The following is a 27,315-nucleotide window of genomic DNA, read 5'->3' on the forward strand; positions in this document are numbered from 1 at the left end:
CCCTGGATTATTTTTTTTGGGGCTTTATGTGTAGCATAATCTATGCCACAGAAATAAACACGAGGGAAGAACTGTTGGATAGAATCAACTTAGCTGCTAATCAAATAAAAGAAAATACGTTTCAAATTTCCCGTGCCTCCCAGAGCATAAAAAAACGATCTAGACTGTGTATCCAACAAAACGGAAACTTATTTGAAAACTTACTTTGAAAGTGCGTCATTTAAATTTCTTGTTCGTTTTTTATTATTGTTTAATCGTTTTGATGTGTTTAATAAAATATCGCTTTAAGCATCATTTGTATTTGTCATGCATTGTAATGTTTAAATTCATTTTATTCGAAAACGAAGCGTCCTAGCATCGTGAACCAAGAGTGTCTTTTTTTTCTGGAAGCGTATATGGTTTCATAATTTTGCATCAGCAACTAAAAAATGGGGCACATAAAAAAAATCTAGCATTTTTTAACCCCGACACTACCCGTGCAGCACGCCTCTGACGAAATAATTTCCATTCAGCCACATCAGTCAATTGAGGCTTATAAGGTATAAAATCGTACCAAATTTCATAAAGTTATCTTGCACCGTTTTGGAAATATTTCAAAATTACCATCATCAGAGTTACGTCTTTAAAGAGGCATACCTCATTAAGGAAGCATTTTCCGACATTGTTTTATTTAAAGTTTTGGTGTTATTTTTTGACCTAATTTACGTTGTTTAAATATGGTGCTTTAATTTCGGGACACCCTGTATAATATAGTAGGTAGTAATTCCCGAATTATGACCCAATATTTAAATAAAACATTTCCGCGCGGGTGGATTGGGAACAAAGATCCTATTAGTTGGCCAGCCCGAACGACCCGACTTATGCCTATTGGATTTTTCCTGTGGGGTTATTTAAAAGGAATTGTTCATCGAATCCGCCAAGTTAATTTAGAATACATAAAAGATCACATTCGAGAGACTTGAAAGATCGCATTTGCTGTACAGCCACGCCCGAAATGATGGGAAAAGTTTGTATTATACCAGGGATACTGTTTCGACGCTTGGAAGCATGTTTAGAATTTCAAGAAAAACAATTTGAACTTCTTCTTTAAATGTGGCTTTCCTAATATGATATTAAATATTTATTTTCTAAGTGGGTCTTTTTTTTGGGCGAAAGCGTGAAAACGGATTTTTAAATACTCAACTAAAATACCCTTCACAGTCCATTAATTTTAAGTATAGTGTTTATTATATCAAATTTCTATGCCATCAAATCAATCAGTGCTATCAAACCAAATTTCTATCAAATACTAAATCAGATTTCGACTAGAAACTCCAGTATGCAAAAATATATAGGGTGCACCATTTAAAAAATGGTGCACCCTATATATTATGCACATTTTTTTCGTCATAGCTTTATGCACTATCCTTGATATTTTATTATCACTTCATTTTGTAGCCCTATCACAACCCTACATATTTCTGTTAAAACTTTTTTTTTAATTTCTACAGGGTTGGAAGGTATTTGCTATTAACTCTATCGTGGGACACTCGGTATCATGTAATATATACATGTGTATAATTATTAAAAAAATATATTCAAGGCATACGTGAGAAAACTGCAAAATAAAAAAAAAATGGAACTTTGCCACCCTATATATCGAAATAGTTGCGTTTTTGACAATGAGTCTATTAGTATTTTTTGTTATTTTGTAGAGTACTATCGCCCTGTAAAATGTCTTCACGGCGATATGCAACACCCTATATACTCAGTGTATAACAGATTTCCATGAAAGCGGCGAACTGTCGATGATTTCCCTTAATTCGAACGTTAATCTATATTCATCTTAACTCATGGCTTCTTCGCGCAAAGAAGGGAAATTTCACTTTTTCCTTCCTAATACTAAAAATTCTGATTTGCTTCAGGAACCTCAACGAGTTTTCACCAACAACATCGTAGTAAGGTTCCATCCAAATCTGGAAATGGATGGTGATGAAATTATTACCATAGTATGCCGATATCCTCCCCCTGTGGCTCCAGTTCCTCCAATTCCCCTACCCATGTAAGTATTACTATAAAATGATTTAAAACGAGAAGTTGTTTGGCGAGACATTGCCCTAAAAAGTCGTTTTCAGATACACATAAATTTTTATGGCTCATTCCACAGTAACTTCTTGGAAGGTCATAAGTTCCAGCATATGCATATTAATTGAATAACGCATTAAAGCTAACGATATTACACTCATTACTGTATTAATTAGAAGAAAATATTTTCTGCAGCATTTATACCTGCCAAAGAGTCAAATAACATAAAACCTATTAAAAATATTCTCTTGAAACGCAAGTCCCTCGTCCATAAATATGTTTACGTTCGCTTTCGTTTAAGCAGCCTTACATGTGATGGCCAATAAAAGTACAATGTTGCAATTGAAATAGCAGTCAATAATTATTAATTTACCGTCCTGAGCCAAGAAAATAGTATATTATACACCAGGCTGTAAAATACATAATCGGAATCCTAATGTCAAGTTTATATTACTAGTACAACCACGCTGTCTATAGGACTTTCTCCACCATTAGATTTGATAAAACTGCAAATGAATCCACCAAAATTAAACGTAAATTAAATCATAAACATAGAAAGACATCGCCTCTTGAGTCATGATGTTAACGGCGACGATTCATTCGATGTACATTTTCATGGAAAATATAAATGAAACAACAATAAAGATGATTACGACATTGTGGTCGATTAACTCGCTAGGTAAATAATGAGCCATTTGTAGTGTGTTTTGCGAAAGTCTGCATTAGCCTTCGGAATTTTGACAAAGTTCACTGTTTTTTCTAAGAACGTCAAAAAATATCCTTAAATTTCTTTTTTTTTAAAGATTATTAGAAAAAGGTGCTTAAAATCACATTTCACGTATTTGAACCGAAGGTCATTGTAAAATTTATATTTTTATATTTTAACCACTTTTTTGTTACGCCATTACTGGATGAAAATTTTTAAATAATTCTATCAGCAAACCGTATATACTACTCTACCTAGCATCTTCTATAATCAATTTCTTTCAAATCAGATCTGTACAATTTGTGTATTTGAAGAAAAGCATTTTTTCGATGAAACTATCCCAACCGTTTTGATGCGAAAATACATTTCACAGTTGTTCTGACTACTTGGGAGTCATTCTTAAAACAAAAACATGTCAAATGGTCCAAGAGAAAGCAGCATGCAATCTAACACAAATAAATGTAACTTTACACTACCATTTTCTTTTCACCAAATAATACAAAAAACGGTAAAATGTGAAAATTTTTATTTTGTAACGATAATCCCTCCGTATACGTGAAGCGGAATTTTAAGAAACTTTTCCTTATATTCATTTCGAAAAATGAAAATTTAAGCCATTTTTTGAGATTCTTAGAAAAAAATGTCGAATTTTACGCGGGGAGGTGTGATGCGAGGGTAACTATAGTATATAGTTTAAATCTTTGCATGTGCGTCACACATACGAATAGTATGCATCAAATCAATTCAAGGTCAACAAAAAATATGACCAGTGGCGTTTAAAAAATTTAATGCTTTTGTATTGAAATAAAAAAGTTTGTATAACAAAGGTAGGTAAAGGATGAGGAAAAGAAAAATTATTAATTTATTTATGAACTAAACACCAGAAAAACGAAATTAAAATCACAAAAATCGGTTATAGTTATACGGAACGTAGTGACATCATTGACATATGTTGTCACGCTTTTGATCGTGCTAGAATTGTGACAAATCACCAACTAAGAGACGTACGTTCATACTATCATCTGTATTCAATCCGCATACGCTCCCACTATCATTTTTCACCCATTAGTAGAGTTTATAGAAGACATGCATGTTATATCTCCATCTCTGTCTTTGTTATTTGAGTATTCCGTTTCTCCCAAACACCTTGGACATGTAGGTGCTATCTAATTAGATACGCAGGCAAAGATTCAAACTACAAATTATATTTTATTTTTATACGATTTTTAATTCAAAAACGCACACCGTCTTCCGTTGCAATCGAATTTTCGTGATTAACAATAATAAAACATATTCCCAAATGATGGGGGCTTTCTGAAGCGCACTGTATATATGTGTCGTCATTCCTTTATTATTCAAGAGTTTGAGAAAAAGAGATGAGAAATGGTAGTTTTTACCCAACACTCCAAATAATGGTGTTTGTTTTTGAACTCTGACAGAGAAAAAACAATTTTATTTGTTCTATAGCAAAGAACCAGTTCCAGTAGCCCTGGAACCACCGCTGAAGGGCTTCCAGATTCTGCTGATTATCTGCGGAATTCTGTTTCTGTCCCTAATGCTGTTAGGTTTAGGATGTTCATATTACTGTCTACGAAGAAGACCCGTTGCCATTATCCGACCCTTCTCTAGCATTGGTAGCGATTCCGAGATTACCAAGCTATCCGGAAGTTCTCTAGGTACCTATATCAACACTCTCATTCCAGAAACTTGAGAACTAAGTCCTAATTCATTATAGGTACTCTATCCATGTTTGAAGGATTGAAAATTCCTAGGGCTCACGCCCCTGTAGGGATTACGGGAAGCAGTTCGGGCAGCGAGGGAGGCAACCTTATCAGCGACACTTTGCCTTCAGATTATCCATCCGAATCACACTCTGAAGTAGAAGAGACAAGGTCTTTGCCTGTAAGTCCGCTTAGCCGATTCTTAATAGTACTTGAATTAAACTTAAATTTCGTCCTAAAGGTGTCTTCAGCTGGGAGTTTCGAAAATAGAGCTTTTGTCCAAGACAATGGAAGCTTCTTCGGTTCTGAAGGTTATGGCCACACTCAAGAGCAACATGTGCAGAATGCTTCTTTCGCTAATACTGAGTCAGTTTTAAGACTGCCAATGGCTGCCAAAGGTGGGTGTTACTTCTCTTTGATCTTTCAATTTCTTTCTTATTTTCCTCACAGGAGAACAACCAAATTTCGATGTGCAAGTGCGAGTAAAACGAGCACCACCCTCACCGTCCAGCATTTCGTTCTCAGACAGCGAAAGTGTAAGGACGGAGAGAAATTTGTCTACGATTCCTGAGCAAATGGAAGATATGAGCATTCGGTCAGTTTCTCCACCTATTACCGAGAGAACACACTTTACTTATGTCCCAGAGCTGCATCCTCCTCCTAAACACATTCAACCAGCTCCCACATATAACAGGTAAGTTTCGCTATTAATCTACATGGGAAATAACGTTCTAACATAGATACGATCAGAATTCTTAGGAAGCAACAGGAAATGGCTGATGCTCGCTCGATAGCCTCTCTCAACACTGAAATTACCGATACACATTCAATTACTGAAACCACAGACGATTCTCATCATATCGTTATTGCTCCAGTTCCTCCTCCGCCTCCCCCGATAGTACCAAAACGGGAGTACATAATGGAAATGGAGCGACCAGCGAAGCTTGAACCACCAATTGCCCCCATCCACAAGCCTGAAATCACATCCCACGTAGTCGACGATGTGTTCTTAAGAACTATTACCGAGAAGAAGACTTTTGAGGATATTGAAAAACATAAGAGGTTAACATCAAGTGAACAATGCAATATTCCTTAATCGAGTTATATTTTTTGGTAGACTCATCACAGAGTTCCATACTCGCATGAAGCCTCTTCAGGTTGAAAACAACACCAAATGGGATGTTACCATAAAGAACTACCCACAACAGGCGGAACCACCAGAATGGGAGAACTTCTCTGACATTTCCTCCGCTTCGGGAATGACATTGACGCCCAAGATGGAAAGAGCTCCTCTTAGTCTACCACCTCAATCACAGATAGATGATAATAAGTTACCACTCAATGCACCAGAGCTAGTCAGCAATATCCATCCTAGCAGACAATTGGTTACCAGGGACTTGGATAGTAGGAAAAGGTAAAGTAGATTTAAGCTCGAAGTGTTACACCAGCAGATACTGACAATGGGACGTTTAATCTGTACCTCATGGTGGTGAATGCTGGTTCAAAATAGTGACATGAAGGTTAACAAACATTTTTCTCTTAGGATATTTTTAAAATTATGTGTACAATTTTTTAGAGAGATTACAATTATGAGTTGCGAGAGTATGAAACACTTCTAAGCAGTTTTTCTATATTTTTCTTTGGACCCGTTCCAAGGGCATTCCAAAATTACATTATACCGGCTACGTCATAAAGAACCGGCGAAGCTATAATCCAGTTATTTATTAACGGAATTTGATGAACTAAATCTCAAATAAAATGATATTGTTAGGGCTGCTAAATAACAACAAAGATTTTTGTTTAAGCCAATTTCTTCTGGTTCAGGTGTTAACTTCAGAATATTAAATTGAGCTCCGTAGTTTTTGACATTTCTTGATAGAAAGTTTTTTTTAATTTGACAGATATGACAGATTGACAGTGTGACAAGTTAAGGTTAAAACAATTATTAATTGGAAAATATTCAAAAACTTTAATTCTTTGAGCACTAATGCATTGTCTTGAATATTACAAATAGGATTTTTCTTTTGCTTTAACCATGTATTTATCCATAGTTTTCACAAAAATTATTTTTAAAGATATAGTTCATAGCATTGACCAACCACTATATTGTACTTTTAGAGTACCCGCTAAAAATGGGGAAACTTGAACTTTCTTTCCTGCTTGCGATTGTGCATAAAATTTGTTAATAAAATTTTTTTATGAGTATGCAGATTAATCCTTAAATTAGATAATGCACAAATAAATATATAAACAAACGAAAGTTTTTTTTTAATATAAAATATGTTAATTTATTTTTTTAGATGCCCTAAGTGGAGAAACTTTAATGAAAATTAGCCAAAACATAAATTTCCTTTAATATTTGGCAACTCGTTTGTTCTGTACCACCTCTGCACATCTTCGGAACATTGACTCCAACAAAGACCTGATTTTGTTTTCCGAAATTTCACACAAAGATTGTGATAAAGCAGCAAACAATCGATCCTTATTTATAAATTTTTCCGAGTGTTTACGTCTGACTTCGCGTCCTAATCATTCCTCACATGTTTTCAATGGGGTCCGAATCTGGGTTCTGAGCTGGCCATTTTATAACAGACATTTGTTCTGGCTCAAGAAAGTTTTTGACCACTTTTACAGGATGCTTTGGATCATTATCTTGTTAAAATTTGCAAAGTAAAGATGAGGATCTCTCGTCAAATGGGAACAGTGTTTTTTTAGTTTCCAGATATTGATATCGATCTCTAATTCGTTCTATTTTTATGAGTGGTTCCATCCCATGGCCAGAGAAGCACTATCACACAGAAACGTTTTCACCCTCATGTTAAATAGTACTTGGAATTGTATCTCTCACAAACGGGACGTTTTCCTCACTCTATACCATCAGGGCTAAACATGTTTTTGCTTTCATCCGACTGTAGCATTTGTTTCCATTGTAAAAAAAAAAAATTATGTTCTGTGGTAAAAACCAAATGAGAATCACTATTTTTTTTTAATTAATAAAAGTATTTTTAGTAGGTTTTGTGGCACATAACTTCCCTTCACTTAGGCATCGTCTAATAACTCTCATAGAAATTAAAACATGCGGATATGCATTTTTAACGTCAATAGCAGTTAAAAATGGATTTTTCAAAGAGCACCTTCTAACTCATTCATCTGTAGCAGGTGATGATTTTCTCGGTCTTCCTGGTTTAGGTTTACTTACCATTGATCCTCATTCTTGATACAATTTTGCTTGTGTACAAACAACACTTTTATTTGAATTTCGCGGCTTGCAATATCGATTCGCTTGACTCTCTCGCAATATTTTTTAACAATAAGATCCTTTATTTGATTTGACAAATTAATGCCTCGTGGCGTTTTGACAACGAACTACGAAAATACTGCTGAATTATTCGCTCTTTTAGACGAGAAATATTTGTTTCATACTACGAACACCAAAATGTTTCTTCGATTATGTCCCCATAAAAAAAATACATTTTTTTTATCGGCATTCCTCCACGAAAATATTCAATGTTTTGTTGTTTTTTTTTTATTAACTATTAACGGCATTTAAACATATTCGCATATTTGAAGTGTCAACGATAATTTATGAAGTGGTTTTTAAAATTCAAAAATTTCCCCACGTTTAGCCGGCATGGTAGTTAACATCTTCTGATTACGCTATGCATAGCATTTATAATAACATTTAGTGCAATTTATTGACAAGAATTTATAATTTTATGCCTTAAAATATTGACATTTTCTGGCTGGGTAACATTGACTTTATCTTGAAGATAGCTCCATTACCAAAAATCCAGCGGGGCGAGATCTGATAATCGAGCTGACGAACAGATGAGACTATTGGTTCTTATCCATTTTTCTTGAAATCGAAGGGCGAACCATTCGGCATTTATTCTGGCATTATAAGGTGTCAAAAATAATATCCATTTTAATTCTTATTGTTACATATTCATCATTTTTTACCATTTCCTCACTTAACAATTGTTTTAACATTAATTTGTCATACATCATCAAATTCAGAAAAACATAATTCCTACCAAAAAATATAAAAAAGAAGTTCTATTAAAAATTGTGAAGTTAACGCTAGAAGCAGAAGAAGTTGTGTTAAAAAAATCAACTTTGGCTGTTTTGGTCCTACAAGTTGCAGAAATTCTTGACCGCTTTGTTGGTATTTGAGTGGATTAATACGGGCGGACCACTCTGAGCTTTGCAGTCTCAGAGAAACTGTTTATGATAGTAATCTTCACTATTGCACTTAACTTTATTGATTACAATATAATGACAGGTATAAATACAGTAGGTCAAAAAAGTATTCATACACCCAGGCGAATGACGTTTATTTACATTTTTTTCTTAACTTAAAAACAATTGAGATAAAAAAATAATTAATCCACACAAATAAGGCACTATTACACTGATTTCTAAAAAAAAAATTATCAAAAAACTGTTTCTTTGTACAAGAAAATCAAAGGAAAATGTCTTCAAGTATGCCCAAAAAAGTATTCATACACAAACATTCTGGTCCTTTTTTTATTAAGTTTCTTGTATATAAATTCCATTTATTTGCGATAAGTATTTACTAGTTCATTTTAAACCAAGTTAGTGCAAAGTGAATTTAAAAATAATAACTATGGGCCGAAGAGGAAAAGAAATTAGTGGACATATCAAAAAGTTAATAATCAAATATCATCAGGAAGGAAAATCTTATAGAAAAATAGGAAAATCTGTTGGAATAAGCTATCTTACTATTCAGTACTTAATAAAAAAATATAAATTAACTGGGTCGGTGGCAAATTTAAGACGTTGTGGAAGGCCAAAAAAAATAACTCAACGAAATGAGAACCACATTCTTCATCAAATTAAAAAGAATTCCAGTGTAAGCGCACCATGCCTCGCTTCACAACTAGAAGAGACCACTGGACAACAAATCCATCCTGAAACTATTAGGTATCACATGGAGAGGAGGAGAATGGGATTCCATGGGAGAAGAGCAACCAAAAAGCCATGGATAAATAAAGTGAATAGAAAGAAAAAAGTTGCGTTCGCTTTAGAACATATTAATAAGCCAATGGAGTTTTGGAAACAAGTGATATTCTCTGATGAGAGTAAATTGAACATATTCGGATCAGATGGCGCCAAGATGGTATGGAGAAAACCTGGTGAAAGATTGAAGAAGTGCAATTTGAAAGCGACAGTTAAACATGGCGGTGGAAACATAATGATCTGGGGATGTATGGCAGCAAATGGTGTGGGTAATTTGGCTTTTATTGAAGGAAACATAGATAGATTCATGTATAAAGATATCTTGGAGGCCAATTTAAAAAACAGTGCTGAAAAGCTTGGACTAGGTGAAGGATTCTACTTCCGGCAAGACAATGATCCGAAGCATTAATCGAAATTAGTTCAGGAATGGTTGCTATAGAACACTCCTCATTTATTGAAAACACCTCCCCAATATCCCGATCTCAATCCTATTGAGCATTTATGGGAACATTTTGAAAGGCAGATTAAGAAAATGGAAATTTCAAGTAAAGAACAACTAAAAAATATTATCTTAAACAAATGGTCCAAATTACCTGAAAGTATTACTTGTAATTTGGTGGAATCAATGAATCGTCGTTTGCAAGCTGTGATTGATGTTAAGGGTTATCCCACAAAATATTAATGATTTCATTGTATTGGTGTTTAAAGTTACAAATGTTCATTTTCGGTAGTGTGTGAATACTTTTTTGACCTACTGTAAGTTGTGAGTTAGCATCTGAGCTGCGATGCATGATCTTCATGTTCAAGTCTCAAACCTAACTGCTCTCTTTTCAAAGTCCATCCGAGTCGTTCCTTAATGAAAACTAACAAAGGGTTCGAAATATTCCCAGAATAATAAATTAGAACCTCAGGGTATCGCCTAGACTAAACCTAAACAAAATTGATTGCATTATGACTGGCTAACTAAATACGTTCAAGAGGAGTTCTTAAATTATCCCTAACTAAATTATGTTTGAATAAATCGATTGTCACTCTGTTTATTAATTTCAGGGATATTTGTATAATTCTTAACATTGGCGCTTATTAGTAGTGTGAATAATATAATTTTATTTACTTTTTAGCCCGTCAAAATCCGCTCGCAATTAGCCGAATTACGGCTTTGCCCATTTATTATGAGACAACCGACATATTTTTTAATTTGCAGAGAAAACATCCACTCTGTTGAAGAGACTGAAGATTCCTACCTCTCAACATTCAACGTACCATTGGAAAACCAAGAAGTACCGAATTGGAATGTGCTAATTAGAGTGTTGCAGCCTACAGAACAGGAAGAGGAGGGTAAAACTTCAACAGATTTTGGTATTATCCAAGGTTTGAAATTCTAATGTAAAAATGTTATAGGACCTGTAATCGAAAGTGCTGAAACGTTCAACTCTCAACTCACTCTAACCGACAAAATGAAGTGGAGGCAAATAATCACGACCGAATCAACTCTTCGAACTCTCCTCACTGAGGCAGTCGTTAAAGAAGACTTCGAGCGAATCAGAAAGGATCAGAGATACGAAAAACTTTTCGAACCACCCAAATGGGACGTCATCATAAGGATCTTAACACCTGTAAGTTTATTTGTCTTGCCGTTTCCTTAATTCACTGGTTGAATGTTTACTAGATTGACAAACAGCCTAAATCAAGATACAAGAAGAAGAACGACTGGGACAATCGAAGCAGACGAAGTAGTTTACCAACTCTGTACGAATACGATTCAGACGGGGGAAGTAGCGTCAAAACCTTAAGCAGGGAACCTGTGGTGTACCCTTCCATGCCCAGAAGGTAATTAGATATGTGCAACTCCCAGCATACATGTGTCTAACGTCTCGTAAAAGGTCTTCGAGATCGAGTTGTAAAAGTGAAGCTGATCTGAGGTCGATGTCAGAGATGACTGTCGATTTTGGAAGACCTGACCATTTTGACAGTCAGTCAGAGGCCTCGAGCTACTATCCTGATAGAGGAAGCAGGTTCTACGAAGATTCAGACGCAGGATCTACACACGGAAGATCTTTGGCAAGATCGCTTAGCCAGCCCAGTTTAGCCAGGTCTGCGAGTGAGTTCACTGAAAGGTGAGTGTCTCGTATGTTCTATTCTCAAAATAATGAAAGACCCGTGTAAGTTCACCCCTGTTGTGTCTCGCCAAATAAAACACATTGCGCCCTAGGGAAAAACAACATAGGTATATATTATTCCATTATGAGCAGAAAGGGGCCATTTTGTTGGAGACTTGGCAATGAAATCTGAAATATTACTAACGCAAGACCCTTAACGGTGCACGTCTGATGATTCAATAAAGGTAATGAATCTCACGTGAAACTGGGTACACCAACGCTTCGTTACTGCCATTAGGCTGAGAAAATAAGAGGGAAATAAAATTATTTTTTGCAAAAATGCGAATTTAATTTCCATATTCAGTGTATTGCTATTGTCAAGTTGTTGAGTTAAAAATGTAATACATTATTTAGTTGGTATAGAATATAATAAGTAAATTACAAGGTGTTTCTGAACATAGTGCCATAAATTCAACCACGTATACTAGAACTCAAAAGATGACGAAAACTTCATATAAATATACAAGGTGTCCATTAAATATTTCCTGGACTACTCTAAGAATAATTTACCCTTTGATGATTTTTGAAAAACCTGTTTTTTCGGATATACGGGGCGAGAAAAGTTTTCGACAATAACAATATTTTATTACTAAACATTGCATGTAAAGCTTCTTAATCTGCAAAACCTGTTGAAAATGACTACCTCGAGTCAATTAGTCACGGTGAGGTCCACCTGGGCCAATCCATTTCTTGAAAAATTAATTTAATCGATAAAAAGAATCAGCGTCAGTACCTACATTTTTCTCTTTCATGTTCAGCTCTTTCTGTTTCACTTCTAGCATTCTTACTGTCGTAAGCCTTCCTGATCCTTTACTTTTTTAACATTAATATACGGATATCGCTAAATTGATCGATATGAACTTCACTTATGGCCTTCTCGATCTCCGGACTTAAACCCCTTGGATTATTTCCTATGGGGGCATCTAAAGTCATTAGTTTATAATACTCCACCGGAAAATAAGGAAGATGTAGAATATCGGATCATTGCTGGATGTAACTCAATAAAAACCGACCCTGGTGTTTTTGAAAAAGTTCGGAAGTAAATGAGGAGAAAATTAGATTATTTTCTCGTAGTTGAAGGTAGTCATTTTCAACTGTTCTTGCAGATTAAGAAATTTTACATGCAGTATTTACAATAAATAATAAAACGTTGCTGTTATTGAAATTTTTTGTTGCTCTGTATCTTTGGAATAAAGAGATTTTTCAAAAATCATCAAGGACTAAATATCCTTAGAATAGTCAAGGGCATATCTCTCCGAATTTTTATCTTATGTTTAATAGACACTCTGTAGAACCAAAACGAAGCATCCTTCAATATATTATATTTATATAAACTTTTCGCTATACAGCGTGTTTCATAAATATATTGACAAACTCTTAAGGGTTATAGACCTCATAAAAACAAGTATTTCGAACAAATAAAGTTAAGTCCGAAATCGTTTAGTATCCAAGATACAGGGCGTTCAATTTTTCATTTTTATTTTTATTTTAAATATTTCAAAAACAGCTTGGCTTACAAACATAAAATTAGGAACACGCTATGGTGGGATAAACGTGTACGTTCCTGAATATGCCGAACTTCTCCATTTACATCAGTAGCATCTATGCGGTCATCAATGGGATGTTTTTGATGAAAAAAAATGATACGTCGCTGACTTTTTTTTAATACCAATAGTTTTTCCTTTTTTTCTATAAATTTTTAATTTAAAAAATGCCTCTTAGTGTTTTGTTACTCAAGTAACCGTTTTCTAAATAAAAAAAACTATTTTTCGTTCATGTGCGTATCAAAAAACGAGTATAGATTTTCAAGTGCAATTTTGTAGAATTATTTAGGAGAAATTACTTTTATTTTATTTTAATAGAGGTGGAGAACATGAAAATAAACAATTTTATGTCCATATTCCAAACTCTTTTTGAAATATAAAACAAAATGATGAAAAATTAAACACCCTGTATCTTGGACATAAGCGATTTGGCATCTACCTTTAGTTATTTTAAATACTTATTTTTATGAGCTCTACATCCCCTGAAACATTGTCGGTATGTTTATGAAACACCCTATATTTTCGGATCTAATATTTGGTTCCATTTTTTGGACTATATTCAGATGTATGTAAAGATACTTTGTATAATGGTTTTATAAAACAGAACTATCCCATCAGTAGGCGACAACACCTCATGTTTTATCGGATACATCTTGACTGTAATGCCAACATTGTCATATTTCTCTTTTCTTAGATATTATGGCTAACTTTTTTAAATGCAATGGGCACTTCATTTCTAGCGCAATCAATCCAGCTCTTTCAGAATCTCAGAATTTTTCTAAATTCAATAACAGTTAAGATCGCCACCCTGCATGATTCTGGATGCCCCTCCAAATGAAAATACGCATTTCAACTTGCAGATGGGTGGCACCCTCCAGATATGACACAGCGAGCGAATTCACTTCTCCAGAAGGTACCCCTAAGTCCCAGAGGAGCAGTCGAATGCAGTCTTTCAATCAGTTGCCCCAAGGAGGAACTGAGCAGCATTCTTCCTGGCAAGCCAGCGAGTCCAGAAAAACAACTAGAGGCCATGGTAACACCACTCAAGAAGTTACTAGAGAGTATAGGTAAGCTTGTAGAGAATAGTAGCTATCTTTCGGTTTAATTTTGTTTCTATGCGTTTCATTCGTAGCTACTTAAGGAGTCTCTATTGATTTCATTTTTGTCGGGATATCATCGTTTTAAAAGTTCAATCAAATTAATGCTAGCATTATTTAATACCTAACAGATGCTATCATTAGTTAAAGTAACTATTATATTTTAATAGTCATTTAGTGAATTAATCTATTAATAACGTCTATTAAGGATGGAGGCAATTTAACGCGTTTACTGAGATGTTAGTAAAGTGGATATTATTAACCGCTCATTAATACACTTGTTAATAATAACATTTTCCGACAACTGCATCGCGAAACACCAAAAAAATACAGCACTTCTATTATAAGTTTAATCCCTCTACTTCTTCAAAAGAACTTCTTAATATTATAATATGTCGACGAAAAATATATTTTAATATTTCAAACTCTTCACGTACGCTTTCCCCCTTCCTCTTTCCTATCCTCAAATTTCTTAATTTTTATCTTAATTTCTTTTCTAAGGCTTTATATTCTATTTTTCAGCGTTATAAACTATATAGGTAACCAATCATATTTAACCTTTGAATTTTTAAAACGGCTTCGTCAATTTGTCAATGCAGTCTTTATCCTGTAACTTTACAAGGTTTTTTTGTTCCATAAAGGAGTGAAGCCAAGACGAGCTTCATGGGGCCTTCTGCAAAAGGATGGTTTGGAGACAACGAAAGCGAAGCCAGCTACAAGTAGCATTTAAATAACTGTAGAATATTCTTAGAAAATAATCTCAGTTGCCATTGCCATTCTGACCTTCCTTTAAGACTTAAGCGGTAATTTTAGTCTTCGGCTTTTAGTGCAAAAGAAAGTTCCACTTAATTTTATTTAAGACGAAGATCCAGTATTTCACTGTTTGTTGTGACTGCATAGGTACGTACTTAGAGGAGTCATTGATCGAACAGCTTTCTCCATGAGTTAATACAGGACTCCTCACGTACTTGGCTGTTTGCTTGTGGTCGTTTCGATCTCAAACACTATACCCTACGTATAAAGAGAAATCATGGACTCTTAAAATTTTTATTAAAAGTACTATTTCCTAACAAATCGGTGCCCTATGGTGTTTTCTATTCATGCGGTTTTAGGTTAGTTCAGGTTAGTTCAGATAGCCGCTGACAACACCATGATTGAAGATGGAAAATTACGCTACCGCTCTTCTAGGGACCCGTAAGTTAATACGTATTACAAAAATTGTAATCGAACCATAATTTGTCGAAGTCGAATGAATAAAGCCTATTCTTAACCCAATAATTCAACTAATGTAGTAACCCCCCAAATTCAACAAGCGCAGCTGTTAGTGTAATTGTCTACTCTTTTATTCTAGCTTATCTACTTAGAAATTGACCATATTTATGCAGATTGGTTTCTTCTTTTTCTCGACCTTCTACGTAGAATTACTTTAATTAAAATTCTATGTAGAATGTCTTTGAATCTGCATAAGTATGAGAATACTACATGTATTAAAATAAGTTTACTTGTAACTAGCTGTGATAACCATGTTTTGTACTTAATAATACTAAATATTATTAGCCCTATTTAGCGGTTTTTTTTACATTTATTTAAGTACCTACCACTGGTAGAGGGTGTTCTTGGTCAAGGTAGTAAAATACATTCGTATGTCTCAACATTTTACGACATGCGCGGTGTTAAAGTTCGTTTACAATTTTCTGAATTTTCTCAAAACTCCTACATTTTTCGAGATATTAAGTTGAGGATTAGGAGTTAAGGACTCATTGGAATCTGCATAAATACATTTCTCAATTATTTTATTCAAATCAACAAGGAGATATATTGGCTTGCGGCCGGGCCATGTTTTTCCATGCTAAACTTTCCTTTTTTGTCAATATTCGAATTGACTGCTCATTTTTCAACATTTTTCGCGTTTTTTCGATATTTATGACATTTTTTGAGCACACAAATTTTTCCCTAAAAAGTGCATAATATGCTTTAGGGGTTTCACTTGATTCCTCAGACATAATAGTTTATGGTGAAAATCAAAGTGATTCGTCTCAATTCCAGTAGATTATTAACCATATTTTTACCATAATGTAGAGATATACGAAAGTTTCAAAAAAGAAACCGGTAATTTAAATACTGACTAATTATCATTGACGTGCAATTAGGAGGGCTTGAAATGCAAAAAGGGGATTCAAAAAATAGAAGGAAAATTTAGAAAAAATTATCACCCTGTCTGACCAGACCAATAAATGAAAAGTCTGTTTATGTAGACTCGTTGTTTGTTATAAATTTTCCAAATTTTGATTTTACATTTCCAAAAGTTTAGGATTTATGGAGAAAAAATAGTTGAAGTCAAACTTTAACACCTTGTATCAAGCTTTGAGAACCAGAGATCCAGTTGCTACCCTTAGATTTCTTCATGCTCAAAAAATCTGTGGCTAGCGGTTTGATCGCTTTTTGCAGCACACCCTGTATACCTTTCTGATTTTGAAGTCTCTTCTAACTTAGGTTTATCTAACAATATGTCAAATTAAATCCCTGCGTACCTTCCTATGAAACATCGAAGAATTACGTACTATTTAGTGAGTGCACGCAACATGTGCACTATTTCATTGTATAGGCATGGACAGGGCAGCGGGTGCCATATGTTTTTTCCTTTCAATGCACCTTCATATATCCGATAAAAGCACCTTTCCTACTGCCATTTTATCTGCTCAATCTATTTATATTTTTTTTGTCGGTGTTGGGAGTACCTATCTAATAGACTATGGCTTTTCTAAGATATTTCAAATATGTAGTTTCCTTTTGTTAACTACATAGCATTAGGTATCACTGTATAATAGATAGCAACATTAATTAATAAAATCATCGCTTTTTACAATTTCTTACAAGAGTTTTTTTTACTGTATTCCCTCTCATATTACTTATTTATACAGGGTGTCTAGAAGTAACGTCGAAATATTTTGGGATGTAATTCTAAAGATGACAATATTAAAAAAAGTCCATATAAACATGCTCCAAAAATTGTTTTTTAAATAGGTTAGAAGTCCTTGTAAGTGGAACTCTGAAGAGGGTTTTTTTCGCAATATTTTCGAAGTGGTTTGCGTTAAAACTATGAAATTTGGTATAGGTGCATGTACTCTTGCATCGATTTATTATATAAAAATTCATTTTTCTGGAAAACGGTCTATCCCAACAAGATTAAATAAGAGGACCTTTTTACTTTAAAATATTTGCGATTCAGTCATTTTATTTAATGAATTAAGGAATGCTATAAAGGAATTAGTGAAGGGTTTACGTAGGAAACCCTGTATGTGACGCTCCTGACTAAAATCTACAACTATTAACACAAAAAAGTTTTCCTATTCCAACTTATTAAAGTGTAACGAATTCCATAATTTTAGCGTAAACCATTTTAAAAATATTGCGAAAAAATCATCTTCAGAGTTCCAACTTTAAGCGGTTTTTGTCGCTTTAATGAGCAATTTTTAGGGCATTTTTACATGAACTTTTTTACTACTTTAATCTCTACAACCACCACCCGAAATATTTGGATTTTATTTTAGGATACCTAATGTGTAGATGCAACTTTTGCGACCCCATACTAACTACGTAACAAAATCGATGAAACTGCAAGAGAATTTTAAGATCAAATTTAAAACTAGTCGTATGCGAAGTTTGTTGAAATGAAAGGTGAAGTTTGACAACGCAATATCTTGAAAATGGTTTAATACATTTTCACACAATTTGCGTAATGTAATAAAGAAATGGGAGACAAATTGAGAGATTGTAGAGCGGAATAATTTGTAAAACGTGCAATACTTCACTTAGAGATGTTGTAAATGAAAATCTCTTAGACATTAACAACAGCTAGCCGCAGACCACGTTGGTCTAGAGATTTCCGTCCGACGACCGAGGAGTGACGTTGGGCGTGGTTAGGAAATGGACGAGTGACCATAGATAAAGGACGACCTTCTGCATCACCACAAGAACTCCGACTCTCGGGCAAAAATAGGCGTCAGAAGCCACATAAAGGTCGAAACGAGAAGCAGCAGAAGATCAGTGAAAAGAAAAATAATTTCAGATACTCACGATACATCCCTCAGGGACAGTTTTGGGGCAGTTTCAGGTCGGAAGAGTTCTTCCATTTTCGAAATTTTTAGTGGGTGTGCGCGCATCGGTGAATCTCACACTACCACCCAGCCGACAGAACACCAAACTCGGATATTTTTCAAAGGGTTTTCTCGTGATAACACAAAAGAATATAGTAACAATTGAAAATAACAAACAAAATTGTCATAACAAACCGATGACATTTCGCCCATCTTGTGTTATTTTATCCTGTTCACACTGGAGCGAGCTATACAGAGTGTGTCCACTAAGCGTGCGTCGTACGATTACGGCCTTATTTATGGCTTTAATCGAAAATTGTTTTTGCACTTAAACGTAAAACCTTATAAGGTACATTTTACAACTATTCTCATTTATACAGGGCATGTCAAAAGTATTTTTTTTTTAATGGAACAGCCTAATTATTATTGCGTTTCTGAATTCTACGTTCAATTTTAATACAAATTTATCAATATATTGGTGTTCTCAGGATTAATAGTTTTCAAAATATGTGTAATTGAATGTTAAAAGTGAGAGTTGTAAATGCCTGCAAAATTGCTAATTGTTGACAAACGGAAAAGTATTTTGAAACTCTCTTTTGCCACATTAATGTAGAACGTCCATGTTTTGGTATGCCTCCAAGCTTTGCTTAATACTTTCCACAAGGCGTTCGCAAAAATAGAGCCAATTTAAAAATCAATAAATGGCCACAACTTAAAAATTTCAAATGATACCCTCTACCATTATTTCGATGATTTACGAAACTCCATCGAAAAAAAAACAAAGTTCAGAGTTGATTACCTATTCTAAAATTGCATAATTTTTGTGTAATTTTGTTTTACAAGTTTATGCAAGGATAGCACTTCACAAATTTTAATTTATAATGGGAATATGGCTCTATGTATACAGCCTGTCCGCATTTCAATTCAGTTATTTATAAATAAGTCAAAAACGAAAAAGAATATTGAAATGCGCCTTTCGGGAAAAGTGTAGGTTTTTTAAAGCTTTACAAGATGGGCTTATGAAAACAGTATAGTTCCATTTGATTTATTAAAGAAAAATGAAGAAAACCGCTATTACCTGAAAGAATGCCCTCTAGCGATTTTGTTCTGGACTATGGATTTTTGGTCAATGTGAATATTAAATCGACTTATAATTTCCTCACAATGAAGTACAGAATCACTGAAATCGGATAATTAGAAACAGAGATTGATAGTTTGAACTTAAAATGATTCATCGGCTTCCCCCACTTTTATTATGTGAGTTATGAAATTATGTGTCGAACAAAAAAGTTTCAGAATGATGTAATCTTATTGACAGTAAATTAAAATGTGCTACTTAACTAGTGACTCAGTATAGATTTGTCGATTTTAAGAAACTACCGTCTCTACTACGCCCCCTTACGGCGATTTCACGAAGCTGAAAATATTTTCCAGAGATTTCTCATAGTCACATTAGTAATAATTTTTTTTGTCCGGAGCTGCTACTTGCTCTACTTATCGAGATACGGCCACTGTCCAACGAAAACCGGACAGGCTGTATATCTATAGAACTAGACAATACCAACAAAACTCCATTGTTACGAGTATGACATATAAGCCAGTAAAATCAAAGAAAAATAAATATGAAACAATAAATGCTCTATATAGAATAAAGAATTTTTAGAAGAATAATTGAATTTTTTTTTACTTAACTATTTATATACAAAGTGTTTCGTATTATTAGGCCAATCCGCTAACCGGAGATTCCTTATACGAAAACAATTAAATTTTCCTTATCACATTTTTTTCTTTGGTGCTTTATATGCATTACACAGGGTGTGGAAGTTAGTTTAAAAAAACTTTTATTATTAACTTGGGTGTTTTTTAACATATTTTAAGAAAAACTTGTAGTAATGTATAGGTCGGTTAGGCGTACATTTCTTATCACATGGACAAAAAAATGTGAAGAAAAAATAGTGACAATGGAGAGTCGTGTACACATTTCCTCCCCAAACTTTTTTTGTATTCGCCAATGGTGAATGTGTTGAGCAACTGAAATTAAATGTTTCTTTATCTGAATTTCTTCATTCTTGTAAAATTTTTATTTAGAGCTTACTTTGGAAGATACTTCAGCTTATTACCCCCAAATAAGTCGCTTCCATTATTTATTTATTTAATTAACCACATTAGGAAGACTAAATTTTACAAATTATCTATAACAATGCGGGCGATAGAACGAAAATGATTGCTTTTCAATTGGAAAATCAAAACATTAATAAGTGCAACGTACGTCAAGTACTAAAGCGGCAATCATGTGTGTTCTCGGCATAAATAAAAAATGAAAGCCACATACTGGGGTTCAATGAGCTTAAATAGCTTCTAAAGTAAGCTGTATAATAAAATTTTAAAAGGTTGAAGAAATCTAAATAAAGAAACAATTAATTTGAATAATTAAGCAAATACGCCATTGGCGTGCGCAAAAAAATGTTGTAAAGAAAACGTTTATACGACCCCCCATTTCCCCCATTGTATCGACAGTTTTTTTTATGCAGATAATAGGAAATGTGCGCCTAATCGAACTATACATCACTACAAATTTTCATTAAAATATTTTAAGAAACTCCCAAGTTATTAAAAAAAGTAATTTTGTTTTGATAAGTTCAAACCCCTGTTTATCGAATATAAAGCGACAAAGGAAAAAGTGCCATAAGGAAAATCTAATTATTTTCGCATAAGGAATATCGGGTTAGCGGATTGGCTTACTAATACGAGACACCCTGTATAATACAGCTAAATGAACGTTTCCATTACACTTTGATACTTTTATTTTACTATCCATTTTGAGGGTTGAGGATGATTTTCGAAATTTAAATGGAATCATCAGTGCCTCCTCCGTAAATTTCGAACGAATATCGAATGATTTGTAATAAAATCATTTGTTTTTCAAATAGACTAATTCCAATATATCTTACAAAGCCATAGCTGTTGGACCATATTTTAGCTAAGACGGATGGCCTCAAGAAACCCAACGGAGCGAATACTCGAGCCACCTGAGATGTGTAATACATCGCTTACTACATGACATAAGAATAGAACTGAAATAGTAAGAAATACGGGTCACATGACAGTTCAAGGCTTTTTCTGACTTGAGATTCATCTTTATCCACACCTAGATAGCACATCCTTGTGATCAATGGAATTCTATAAAATGGGATCGTTTTTTACTCGTTTTCAAACCTTCAATCCAACCTTTTTCGAAAGCTCAATTGTGCGGGTTTACATCTGGATATGGGCAAATAGAGTTATGCAGCCAATCTAGTTTACATAGGCGAAATTCTGTATAATAATTAATATATTTTTAGGATGCAGAGCATCGTCTATCGTCCTTCCATCACTTAGGCAACCATCTATGTAAACGAAAGGTTTCAAATCAGAGATATACAGGGTGTCTCTAAAAGATCTGTACAAAATTCTACCACAGATTTCTGAGGTCAAAACCTGACGATGTAACCCAATTTACCTTAGTCCAAAAATGGACGGTTTTCGAAATACAGGGCGTCAAAGTGAAAACAAAAAAAAGCAAAAAAATTAATTTCTTGGTTGGTAATGCTGCTATCTACACAAAATGTCGTATCGGGCGGTTTTTGGGGATAAGAAATCAGAATCCGTTTACATTTTCGATGCACAATGTAGAGGGCGTTGTCAGCGCTCGATGAACCCTCTTTAAAAGGGCATAACTTTTTCATCACCCGGTATAAAATTTATTTATGACTAATCTTGTGTTTTCCTACATTTTTTAAGGAACAAAGGTCTCTTGTTAAAAATCTCTACGAGGCTTCCTTCTTCAGATATTTGACGCTTAAAGTTCGCTGCATGTCTTGAACAATAATTTTAATGTACTACATATCTATTCTTACAGTTGGATCGAAAAAAATCAAAACTTAAAAACAGGTTACAAATTACTTGAAAACATAGATACCAAACATAAACACGAAAAAATTATACTTTTAGTAGATGGTCGAAATGACCACCATTGACTTGCATACAAAGATTAATCCGACGCAAGAAATTAAAATGTACTCTATTCATCAATTCGTTGTCGTTCTTTAAAATGTTTACTGCATTTTGAATTCATCCCCATAGTTCCTCTTCACTATTTATGGCCGTGAAGTATACCATGGACTTTAGAGTCCCCTGTAAAAAATAATCTATCGGAGTTAAATCCGGTGAGCGCGGTGGCCATGGTACCAAAAAAAAATTTCTTCTTCAATTTCAGGAACCCTTGTCCTACGTTCCCGTCCATAATTAGCAGATACAGGAATAAAGCTGCCGGTTTCGCGAAGTCGCCTCTCGATGGCACCAAATGTTTGGTGGTTTGATATGCGTCGATTTGGAAACCATTCGTTGTTCACCCTAACACTTTAGCGACCATTTCCTTGACAAAATCCATAAACTAATAACATATCTGTTATTTCTACATTTGTGTAAACTTCGGCCATTTTAAAAATTGAACTTGCACAAAATTTGAAAGTTTACACACAATTTTGAAGCACCTTTAATAATCCACAACACCTATACTACTCATAATAGGTACGAGTAGGTCCAATTTCATTTAAGCAGAATAAGTAACAAAAAATTGGTATGCACAAATAAAAACATGAAGATTTAAATAAAAGGATAAGAATTGAAGACTTTTTAAGTTTTGATTTTTTTCGATCCAACTGTAAGAATAGATATGTAGTACATTAAAATTATTGTTCAAGACATGCAGCGAACTTTAAGCTTCAAATATCTGAAGAAGGAAGGCTCGTAGAGATTTTTAACAAGAGACCTTTGTTCCTTAAAAAATGTAGGAAAACACAAGATTAGTCATAAATAAATTTTATACCGGGTGATGAAAAAGTTATGCCCTTTTAAAGAGGGTTCATCGAGCGCTAACAACGCCCTCTACATTGTGCTTCGAAAATGTAAACGGATTCTGATTTCTTATCCCCAAAAACCGCCCGATACGACATTTTGTGTAGATAGCAGCATTCCCAACCAGGAAATTAATTTTTTTGCTTTTTTTTGTTTTCACTTTGACGCCCTGTATTTCGAAAACCGTCCACTTTTGGACTAAGATAAATTGGGTTAAATCATTATGTTTTGACCTCAGAAATCTGTGGTAGAATTTTGTACAGACCTTTTAGAGACACCCTGTATAAGTTTCGAAGTACTATAGGACACGAAGCGAATTCCGCACCGGAAAATCGACAAAGAAATTTGTTTGAAAATGTGTATGATCAGGACGAATCAGAATTCGAGAATATGTTGGTCGGATATCGTAAATTATTGTTACCGGAAAAACAGAATTCATATTCAAAATATGATTTTAATATTAATAGATTTATAGAAGTAATGGCAATATACAAAGTGTCACTGATTATAGTGCCATAAATTCAACCACATATCCTAGATTACAAAATATGACGAGAATTTCATATAAATATACCGGGTGTCCGGTTTTTTTTTGCAGCAGTATTTTAACCAAATATTCTATGCATAAAAATAATATTAATTTGTTTTATAAATTATTCTCGAAAAATGCTCTTGAAATGCTTTGTTAAAAAAATACAGGGTGTTGAAGTTTCATATTTTGGTCAATTTATCTTTTATAGCTGCCTAAACTTCTTGAGACATTTAGCTAATATTGCAGACGTAAGTTAATAGCGTAATTAGACGGAAGTTCTTCGCTTTATTCTCTGGTGGTAGGGAACGGATTAAATGCTAACTATCCACAGAGATGGGCAGGAGTGCCCATTGCTTGGCCTCTTCGATCGCCCGATCTAACACCTCTAGATTTTTACGTTTGGGGATTTATGAAAAAAAATGTGTACTTTACTCTGATAAACGCTCAAGAAGATCTTCTAAAGCGAATAAGAAATTCTGCTCTTAGAATAACTGCTCAGAATTTGGGAAATATTCGGCGATTTTTACGGCGACATGATAATCGATCGATCATCTCGAACAAATTCTGTAATAATAGTTATATGATAATAATTTAAATTATTTCGTTATCGAATATATTATCGCTGTTCAATTAATTCTGTATTTGAAGTTACTGTTGTCCTCTTGTCTACTGTTTTTATTTCTCTTTTGTTTTACTCTTAGATCGTCAATAAAAAATCCTTAGTCCGGTTTACACTATTATAGTGTGATAGAAAATGTTATGTCAATAGAATATCAGAAACGGCAGAAACTAACTTTTTGCACCCTGTATATCGAAAATGAAGCACCTTTCGATATATGTTTATTCGAAGTTTTCGTTGTATTTCGGGATTTAAAATACGTTGTTAAATTTATAACACTATTCAGGAACAGTTTTTATAATACAGCGCAGCTCAAAAATCTGTGATTTTTTTCTAAAAGAGTTTATAATCCGCCCTGTACAAAAATAATGGTTACATGACTTACCACAAGTCCTTAAATGGTAGTATAAAATTTGTGTTTGACTTAAAATACAAACACAATTGCTGTTAGGGACTTTAAGTTATTGACTTTTGTTTCTATTTATTTTTATTGTTGTTAATGTTAGGTTTATTGTATACTGTCATTTATTCCCTTAAGTTACGCCTATGTACTGCGATACTTATTTGGAGAATACCATCTGGGTGCTAGACCACATGGCCCATCAGGCCAAAGCTAAGGGTACGCTTTGGTTGGGGAATGTGCCACTAGTCAAAAGAAGCTTTCTCTATCGGGACTATTGCTTTGATGGTCAATTTGTTGGACCCGCGATATTCCCAGAAAAGCGACTAGTATAGATATTCCCCAGATGGCCGCGAGTTATGGGACTCGGTGTAGCCATAGCTCATAATGGTTCTTGGTGGTTGTGCGCCCCTGGTTGGAATTCTTCGGGGTTAGTACTTAAGGGATAATCGGAGCAATTTTCGCTCTCTTTTCTGCTCTTCCTTTTGTCTTGTCGGGTGAAAGCTACGTCGGTGTCGGGATGTGATCCGAATCATATCGTGTAACCCGCCCAATAAGCATTCTCCCTCTTCTTTACTTAGACCAAGATTCTTACATTCTTTTGAGATAAGTGCATAGTGAATACAGTCCATTTTTACATAAAACAAAGTGTCTTTGTCGTGTTTCATTTATCGAAGGAACACCCTTAACAATTGCAAATCAATTCACAAAAATAGTTTTTACCTAATAGGCTAAAGCTATGGTTAAATTTGAAATATCACTAACGCAAGCATTTTCCATTCATATGAATGCTTTAAACGGATTTTTACCACTGACATTATGAATTATTTATTTCATAACATGAACCCCCACTTAATTAATAATCTCGCATTATTCGTAATGATTAGTAGTCCTCGAAGACACCATCCTGTTGCATTCCAAGACGTCTTTCTCGTTGCGGATCTTCGTTCACTTCTAATGTCATGCTATGTATACTAGAGGCATTATATGCAAATTTAGGTCGTAAACGAAGCTTATTGGAAAATTTTAATTAGGGGTTGCTGCTACATTTAACACGTTCGCATGGCGAGGATCGTAATGGTGTATATCGTGTAACTGATGCTGCAATATTGCATGAACAGTAATGAACATAGCAGAAAAACGAGTTTGCACGTGGGTAAAAAATTGGAAACACGTTTTATGACCCAATGTTGGTGTCGTTAACTAACTACGATACGTTGTTCCATTTTCGGTATTTTAGAGATAAAAGAGTGGATATATTTACTTTTCCTGTTCAAACAGAAAAAAAATGGTGTCAGCAAAAAATACCCTTTTTTGCTTTAGATATTTGCTTTGGGCACTTTGTCTTCTCCAAACTGTTTCAGATTTTACAGACGTAGAATTAATAGATTAATTGGGTTCAGCGCTTTTTACTAACAAGATTCAAACGATGTATAAGAGACTGATACTCATTGTGGTAAAGGCTGATTCTCTTAAGTCTATGTAGTGAACAATAGGTTTCTTCGGAAAAAGAGGCCACCGACCATTTGGCCTTTTTGCCCTTGCCGTAAAAACACTTACAGGTACATACGAGGATAGTCTCAGAGGTACCAGGCCTAACACTGGAAGAAAAAATAATCGGAAAATATTACATTATTTCTCGACAGAGTCTACTTTAAGATTGGCATACTTTTCCCTGTGATGTTCTATGGCGTCTATACCCTGTTTATAGTAAGAAGTTTCGAATGAATCAAAATAGGCATTAACCTTGGACTCAACCTCTTCATTATTTTTTCAAGTTTGTAAATAAAAAATAACCCGAGGAGACTAAATCTGGCGAATAACGTGGATGAGGAAAAAATTCGAAATCAAGTTGATTAATTTTGGCCATTGCGATCATGGACGTATGGACTGCTGCGAGGTCTTGATGAAACAAGACTTCATTTTCGCCAAATGCGGTCGATTTCCTTTGCTAACTTCTTCGCTCAAATGCTACAATACCTTGTTATAATAATAAACCTCTTAAATGAAAGTATTGAATCACGTATGAACGGCCATTTTTTTCGTTCACGAAATCTCTAAAACGGGTCGAAAACAAACACAAATCAATATAGCATTTTAGCTTTAAGCTTTTTAAGGTTAGGTCTTTGTAATATACGCAAATTTTTAACAAACGAACCGCCATCTACACGTCAGATCCGGTACTTCTGGGACTATCCTCGGAACTAATCATTCATAAAATTAAAAGAAAATAGAAGAAAATAAATTACGTTTCGAAATGTTCTAATACAGTGTTTGAAAGGAAAAGAAAGGGCTATTGTTTTGCAAGGCAAAGGGGTTGCTGGATGGTCCAGTTGCGACAATTGTCTTTTTAGTCTTTCAGTGATTTTCGTCATGTGTTTGCGCTCGTAGACTAATTGGTTGGGTGCCTTATCTTTGTAGTCAGTCGTAGTACAATTTGTTCTGTTATTTGTGTGTATTGTTTCGGTTTTCCGTTGCATTTGCCCGTAGTAAGTGTCCG

The 27,315-nt window shown here is 34.4% G+C and overlaps 2 protein-coding genes across 4 annotated transcripts in view; one reads left to right on the plus strand and one right to left on the minus strand.

Moving 5' to 3' along the window:
- The window catches only part of LOC136340112 (uncharacterized), a 66,764-nt gene extending 49,623 nt beyond the window's left edge, over positions 1–17,141 (plus strand). For both annotated transcript variants that reach the window (XM_066283888.1, XM_066283889.1), the window contains 13 exons: positions 1,905–2,041; positions 4,238–4,446; positions 4,506–4,672; positions 4,733–4,889; positions 4,942–5,185; positions 5,242–5,553; positions 5,609–5,905; positions 10,676–10,809; positions 10,873–11,087; positions 11,141–11,301; positions 11,355–11,588; positions 14,035–14,241; positions 14,913–17,141. In XM_066283888.1, the coding sequence (XP_066139985.1) occupies positions 1,905–2,041; positions 4,238–4,446; positions 4,506–4,672; positions 4,733–4,889; positions 4,942–5,185; positions 5,242–5,553; positions 5,609–5,905; positions 10,676–10,809; positions 10,873–11,087; positions 11,141–11,301; positions 11,355–11,588; positions 14,035–14,241; positions 14,913–14,994 (2,556 nt within the window). In that variant the 3' untranslated portion in view covers positions 14,995–17,141. The remainder of the gene's footprint in view (positions 1–1,904; positions 2,042–4,237; positions 4,447–4,505; positions 4,673–4,732; positions 4,890–4,941; positions 5,186–5,241; positions 5,554–5,608; positions 5,906–10,675; positions 10,810–10,872; positions 11,088–11,140; positions 11,302–11,354; positions 11,589–14,034; positions 14,242–14,912) is intronic.
- Positions 1–27,315, minus strand: part of LOC136340127 (putative gustatory receptor 28b) — a 287,924-nt gene that overhangs the window by 159,971 nt on the left and 100,638 nt on the right. The window lies entirely within an intron of this gene.

The sequence above is a fragment of the Euwallacea fornicatus genome, chromosome 7, assembly GCF_040115645.1.
Source record: "Euwallacea fornicatus isolate EFF26 chromosome 7, ASM4011564v1, whole genome shotgun sequence".
NCBI lineage: Eukaryota > Metazoa > Arthropoda > Insecta > Coleoptera > Curculionidae > Euwallacea > Euwallacea fornicatus.